General features: G+C 42.8%; 2 protein-coding genes across 3 annotated transcripts; one reads left to right on the forward strand and one right to left on the reverse strand.

Moving 5' to 3' along the window:
* Window positions 1-6: 6 nt before the first annotated feature.
* Window positions 7-1,264, reverse strand: LOC107657126 (CCAAT/enhancer-binding protein alpha-like). Its single transcript, XM_016445145.1, has one exon. The coding sequence runs from the start codon at window positions 1,016-1,018 to the stop codon at window positions 158-160; it is 861 nt and encodes a 286-aa protein (XP_016300631.1). The 5' UTR covers window positions 1,019-1,264; the 3' UTR covers window positions 7-157.
* Window positions 1,265-2,547: 1,283 nt separating this feature from the next.
* Window positions 2,548-6,222, forward strand: LOC107657127 (CCAAT/enhancer-binding protein gamma-like). 2 transcript variants are annotated; one of them, XM_016445146.1, is made up of 3 exons: window positions 2,548-3,286; window positions 4,262-4,501; window positions 4,774-6,222. In XM_016445146.1, the coding sequence occupies exons 2-3, from the start codon at window positions 4,385-4,387 to the stop codon at window positions 5,149-5,151; spliced, it is 495 nt and encodes a 164-aa protein (XP_016300632.1). In that variant the 5' UTR covers window positions 2,548-3,286; window positions 4,262-4,384; the 3' UTR covers window positions 5,152-6,222. The 2 variants fall into 2 exon arrangements, with proteins under 2 accessions (XP_016300632.1, XP_016300633.1); XM_016445147.1 differs by lacking the exon at window positions 2,548-3,286 and adding an exon at window positions 3,295-4,154.
* Window positions 6,223-6,509: the final 287 nt, after the last annotated feature.

Below are 6,509 nucleotides of genomic sequence, written 5' to 3' on the forward strand. Positions count from 1 at the left end.
AATGTGTGAAGAGATGAGCTTATCGTTTGTTTTTGTACAAAAGGCACATGTATACCGCAGCTGCCTGGCTCCTATAGAAACACTTTCAGAATGTGTCAGCGTTTATCCAGCAGACGTAAAAATCACGCAAGTTACTTCAAAAGTCCAGCTCGCTTTGTTAGGCGCAGTTGCCCATGGCTTTGACAAACGAACCGTCGGGAAGCTGCCTGAAGATACCCCGTAACGTGTCCAGTTCTCGCGTGAGGTGTTCTACCCTCTTGCGCAGTCTTTCGTTATCCACCGACAATTCTGTCACTTTATGTTGCGTCTCCACATTACGCATTTTCGCCTTGTCTCGGCTCTTGCGCACGGCTATGTTGTTGCGCTCCCTCCTCAGCCGATACTCGCAGCTGTTCTTGTCGATCCGTTTCTTGTTTTTCCCTCGCTCGCCCATCTTCATGGAGGGCAGGTGGCTGTGTTGGTGATGAGGGCTGGGTACGGGCGTCGGGGGAGGCGTGGGATGACCCGGCTGGAGGTGCATGGTGGTTTGGGCGCAATGCGCGATCTGGTGCTGAAGGTACGACAGATGAGGCGCATGGTGTTGAGTGTGGTGGTATGTGGGTGGCATCGAGTGGCCGAGCTCATCTTCCTCCCGGGGCTCTTGTTTGATGGCCACGGGTCTCATTCGTGCCTGGTTGTCGTAGATGGGTTCTAGTTTGGAGGAATCCATGTAGCCGTTCAGGCAGCCGTACATCTGCGGGGGCCCCGGTGTGCCATTGGCGCCGTGGGGGTACTCGTAGTCTCCGCTCGCCAGCTTGAGTTTTTCTTGCTTGGAGCTGTTGTGGAATAAGTCGGCCAGGAACTCGTCGTTGAAGGCAGAAGGGTCAATGTATGCGCTGATGTCGATGGAGTTCTCGTTTTCGCAGATGTCGCTCAGGTCTCCAGCGGTGTCTTTGTAGGTATAGGCGTTTTGCTGACTCTGTACAAGGTTGGTCATAAGTGGCCTTGGGGCGACCTCGTAGAGGTTTGCTTGCTCCATGGAGTATCTAAAACCCGCCAGACATGGTGAAGAGCTCCGGGAATCCAGCTTGTTCGCAGTACCAGAGAAAGCCGCGCTGGCTCAACGTTCTCGGGACAGGCGAGCGCGCAGCTTGTCGTGGCTGTGTACTTGGCCGTAAAATGGATGTGAGTGTAAAGGCTGAAACACCACACGAGATGTCCTGTAGAAATGACACTTACACCCACAGCGTGTGAGCTTCACATCTGTCAAGCACTTTTCTGAGTGCACTTATATACGCTTTGGAGTTTGGAGGGCGGGTGTGCTCTGGGTCCTAATGCTTCGCTGCGTGATCTTTGCGCAAGAGCTCAGTGCACGCACTGATATCAACCTGGTCCTTTACAAATATCATTATTATTGAGTTATAAGTGAAACAGTATGCGATCATTTCATAAAATTAATCAATTTATCATAATATAATTTTTTTCATAAATAACAGTAATAAAGTTTTTATCATATACATGCATTTTATTTAACACTGCAGTAGAATTGTTCATTAGGTTATGATATGTATTGTAGCAGCCGTTGGAGGTGGGAACTGAAATGCATGTTTGAAATTCTCAATGAATGTGGGGAAAAGAATCGTAAAGAGAGGTATGTGAGCGCAGACTAAACTGACATAGGACCGATTACAATGGCAAGACGGTTACGGACATTATATGTTACGGATGTTATATGAATGAAATACAAATTGCTGAAGTAGAAAAATCTTTCTATAACTATTATCAAATTTTGCTTTGTGGCATAGAAGAGAGAAAGAACGAAAGGGTGAACAAAGAAGAAAACATTATTGCTGTTGCCTTAAAACTCATTCGCCTGCATTAAAATGCACCATGGAGCCTTATATGCCATATGATGAAATTGTTTTGATAAATGAATAAGGTAAGTCAAGTGATTCGGCTCCACATTAACTCTCATAAAACAAGAAAGAAAACGCCCGCCACAAGTGTTTTTTGTGCATCCAATGAAGATTTATTTTATCTTTGTGTATTTTATTTGGTGCGTTTTTTCTTTTCTTTTCCTCTGGTCGCTGCTACAAAATTGTGCCATGCATTATTTTCTAAACGCTTGAGAAAATCTTTGCGCACAACAACGAATACGACTACTCTGCCAAAACACACAGTGCATCACACGTCTCACCTAGTGCGAGAGAAGCTGGAAAGCACACAGGAGTCTTGAGAATTGCATGCGCTGAAGCTGGAGCGCGCGTAAAGGCGCTAATCAGTGCGTGCGCAGTCTAGGAGCTCCCTCTATTGTCACAGCGAGAGCCTGGCACGTACCACAACTGACAGAATGAGACGAGAGGCCATAAGAAATGTATCTTGCAACAGACTAATTATGCATTACGTTTTTCTGTTTTAGTCTACCCTTCTTTACCATATCAGAATTAGAAATTACTATATGGAGCCATGTAGTAGCCTAACAGGTTATGTTACATGTATGTCCTGCATACCAAAAGAAAGTAATCCTCTTATTAGGTCCAAAATGTCCAGTAATTTCTAAATAATATAACATGAAAGTGTGTGAGATGAAAAATAAATTAAATGAAATGGCAGTGAAGGATTTTGCAGGGCAGGATAGTTTAGGGTAATTTATGACTTTAGGCAATGCGAGACACACAAACTCATTTGTGCACATTTTGTGCTCTATTATAAGCAAGTCGTTAACATAACCATATTTTATTTGGCTTGATATGTTTCATTCGTTGGTGTTAGACTGACAATCACAATAAATTCCTAGAAGTCTAAAGTGCTAGAATTGTCTCAGACTAGACGTCCTATTGCTAAAAGTGCAAAACGTAATTGTTAACAGAGTATTAGAGATGCATTAGTGAATAATTTATTTAGCTCGCGCTTCTGTGAATCTTAATAATTTACTGTTTGCACTTATGTAACCACATGTAACACGTTTTAAAACTTGCCATGTCCGTAACATAAAATGAGAGGTATACTGTTACCTTGTTTAGTATTCTTGACTGATCTCATGTTTTATCGCATGAAAACGCCCCTAACCGACCAATGCACCCTGATTGGTTTAGTGACATGTCAATCAAATAGTGCATTTCGTCATCTCTCCCAACCCTCTGATTTGATTGGTTGCGAGAGCAGATTTCCCTACATGGTCACAAGATTTCGCAATACTCCCAAACGCCGCTTTACCAAACAATAATACCTCAACCTGTGCTTGTTTTTTTCCGTGAACAAAGAGGATATTATTTTTATTAACTTATAAGCCTCGAAGGTTTTCAAGGTAAGGTTGTCTGGGTATATTGTAAGATAGCTATTCAAACTCGGAATTGTTTTTATCGATTAAACGATGGCTTGCCGCTCACTCGATTGCAAAATACCTTAAACTCCCGGATCTGAGGCCAGCGAGAGCTTCATAACCCACGATTAAACATGATCGCGATCTACTCGTTGTTCTTGATTCACGTAACTTTTATGTAGAAAGCTGCCTGTATGCGCTCTCAGTTCATCGTTAGACGCCTGACGCCATGGTTAGGAATGTGACAGCTAATTAGCCAACCCGCTAATTTGCAGTGGATCCCACTGGCTACGGACGCACGTAAACTTAAAGAAACACTTCTGTCGGCATTATGAGTGTTTTTACATGGTTACGCGATAGATTACAATACTGATTTACCAGATCTGCTGCCATTTTGAATGTAGTTGTTGAAAGTCAGCGGTATTCCCCTTCATTCCCACAGTTCCGTGTGTGATGTAACCAGCCTGATATGATTCAAAATAACATGCAAAACACTGGCCGCCGTTATTATGATCACTGATAAACTATAAATTGCTTTACAGTAGCTTTACTATTCTGCTGTTTGTTTAAAATGTTAACTTAGCTCGACATAGTTCTGAATGGCTACGGAGTTTCCCTTCTCCCGTGTAGAAAGGAGCGGGTGGGAGCGCGAGCGATGATGCAACTGCGGGCAACACTTGAGCTCGCGCTCATAGGAGAGAAAGAGAATTTGCCACATATGCACATTGACATGGCAGCACGGTCGGATTACAACAACATGATGCTAACGGATGAGCACAAGTGGTTGACCCGACTTTTAGGTGTTGCAGCATTTTGCTGAAATAATGCGTTTCTGCGCGGTGCGTCTGTTCAGGTGGGAATTGTGTGGCACCAAATTATGCAAAATGTGATGGAGTATGATGCTGATGTGTGCAGAGTACTTTGTCTAACTTCTTTCTCTCTATCCTGTCTGGTTTTTAGGCACACGGCTACATTTTGTGGTATTCAACTTCTCACAATACCACCTAACACCAAGTCCAGCTCTGCGAAGCCTGACAACGCAGGTCGGAGAGGGAGAGAGAAAGACAGTGGAAGTGGATCCAAATGAGCAAGCAGTTGCAACAGAAAATATCCAACACAGATCAGAACGGCGTCAGTGTTATACAGAATCAGCCACATAATAGTGCACTGAACCCGGCAGGAGCTGCAGGACTACAGCAGGTACACACATCAACAAACCTACTTACCCATGCGTTTATGACTTTTAATATTCATGACTCTGTAAAAGCATCCCACTGCCATTTTGCAGTGCTTAAACCATGGTATGTATTCATAAAGTGCATCCAATCATCCACTTTCTCATAGTCTTAAAGAATTTATAGAAAAGATTTATAGAAGATTTGCAACCTAATTGTCAAAACTGCAGATTTGTTGTGTATTAGGTATGTTGTTGCTTGTCTTTACTATGCATGACATTTTTTTAATTCTGACAGGTTCCTCAATTAGTCCCAGTGAGTCCCGGAGGTGGGGGTAAGGCCACACCACCCAGCAAGATGAAGAAGTCCATGATGGATAAAAACAGCGACGAGTACCGCCAACGGAGAGAACGCAACAACCTGGCCGTAAAGAAGAGCCGCATGCGCAGCAAGCAGAAGGCACAGGACACCCAACAGCGTGTCAATGAGCTGAAGGAGGAAAATGAGAGACTGGAGGCCAAAATCAAATTGCTTGGCAAAGAACTGAGTGTGCTCAAAGACCTGTTTCTAGAGCATGCTCACAACCTCGCAGACAATGTGCAGCCCCCTGCTTCTGGTGGAGGCCCCGGAGACCTCTGCAACAACAACAACAGCGGCAGTAACAGCAGCCAGTGAGGGCCTGATGTTGGTTTACAGTGTGCTATGCTGTGGGCTGTGTGGGGGCTCTCTTGGCAAATAATTTTGCTTAATCGTATTATGCTTTTTTTTCCCCTCCCGTTCCCAATGTGTACTGTCTGCAGTGTTTAACTTGTGCGTCTTCAGTTTGTACACTCAAATTTGGTTTCTTTTTCACTCATATCTCATGCAGAATGCTATGATCGTCATAGCAACCGCAGAAAGTCCAACCCACACTCTGATTTGATGTGCTGGAGATAACTTTAATAACCGCTTTCTGTGTGTAAAGCAGCATGTTTCAGTGTCTTGAAACTTTGCATTGTCTTAGAGGACTATGAAAACTTCTCAATAGACAATTTTGAAATCTGGCCAAAACAGGTCACAAAGCTTTAACAGTAAATATAATAATAGTAAATGTGTTCCATCACTCAACTCTAATGTCTAAAGAAAAGATTCAGAAATTCAATTTTGTATTTCAAAATGAATGTTGATTCAAAAACTTATTTGTTGACCATGTCTTATTATAGCAAATACACTGTTGTATCTATGGTAACAGACTCAAGACAGACTAAATGTATTGCATCAGACTCCAGACAGTGTCTGCATTACCAGTAGTCCTTAAATTCCTACAGTTAAGCCTTCAATTTTGACAAGCTTCATTTATAACAGCTACTCCCCTGTATTTGTAAATACTGTTGAGATAAGATTCAGAATGACTGGTGCTGTGCATTGAAAGTCATCAGTCACCTGACATGCCCTAAATTTATTAAATTATGTACATTTTGAGTTATATTGAAAAATTCCTTATCCAAAGAAGCTCTTTTCCTGACTACATCAAATTTCGGCCACTGTGTTTCTCTGACCAGTCTCAGAGCAGTATGTGTGAATTTACATCTGCAGCAGCAGGTGTTACTTGACGTTATTGGAGCAGCCACATGACCTTTGCCCTCATTGAGTCTCATAGAACTGTGTGTTCTTGGAGTCGCTGTAGATAGACTTTTGTACCTCAGGCTATATTTCATAGCCTCACCAGACAGCCTTTAAGATCTGTATTCCTGTTTAGGAGGAAATTAAAAATGGGGAGGATAAGAAAAGACAAGGCAATCTTGTAAGATGTCTGAAGCATCTTTAATTCTACTGTATATTTTCATTTTCTATATGTGACGTGACATGTGACATGTGGCCAAGTATGGTGACCCATACTTGGAATTAGTGCTCTGCATTTAACCCATCCTTAGTGCACACACACAGCAGTGAACACACACACACCGTGAACACACACCCGGAGCAGTGGGTGTGTGTCTATATCTATATCTGAAGTTTTAAACATTTAAAATAAGCATGAAAGGCAATGCATG

The sequence above is a fragment of the Sinocyclocheilus anshuiensis genome, unplaced genomic scaffold, assembly GCF_001515605.1.
Source record: "Sinocyclocheilus anshuiensis isolate Anshui unplaced genomic scaffold, SAMN03320099.WGS_v1.1 scaffold944, whole genome shotgun sequence".
NCBI classification, from domain to species: domain Eukaryota; kingdom Metazoa; phylum Chordata; class Actinopteri; order Cypriniformes; family Cyprinidae; genus Sinocyclocheilus; species Sinocyclocheilus anshuiensis.

Excerpts from the sequence above, each read along its gene's own strand:
- LOC107657126 (XM_016445145.1), bottom strand. The coding sequence starts at position 1,018 with ATGGAGCAAGCAAACCTCTACGAGGTCGCCCCAAGGCCACTTATGACC.
- LOC107657127 (XM_016445146.1), top strand. The coding sequence starts at position 4,385 with ATGAGCAAGCAGTTGCAACAGAAAATATCCAACACAGATCAGAACGGC. Across the intron at positions 4,502-4,773 it reads GAGCTGCAGGACTACAGCAG|GTTCCTCAATTAGTCCCAGT; the intron begins GTACACACATCA and ends TAATTCTGACAG.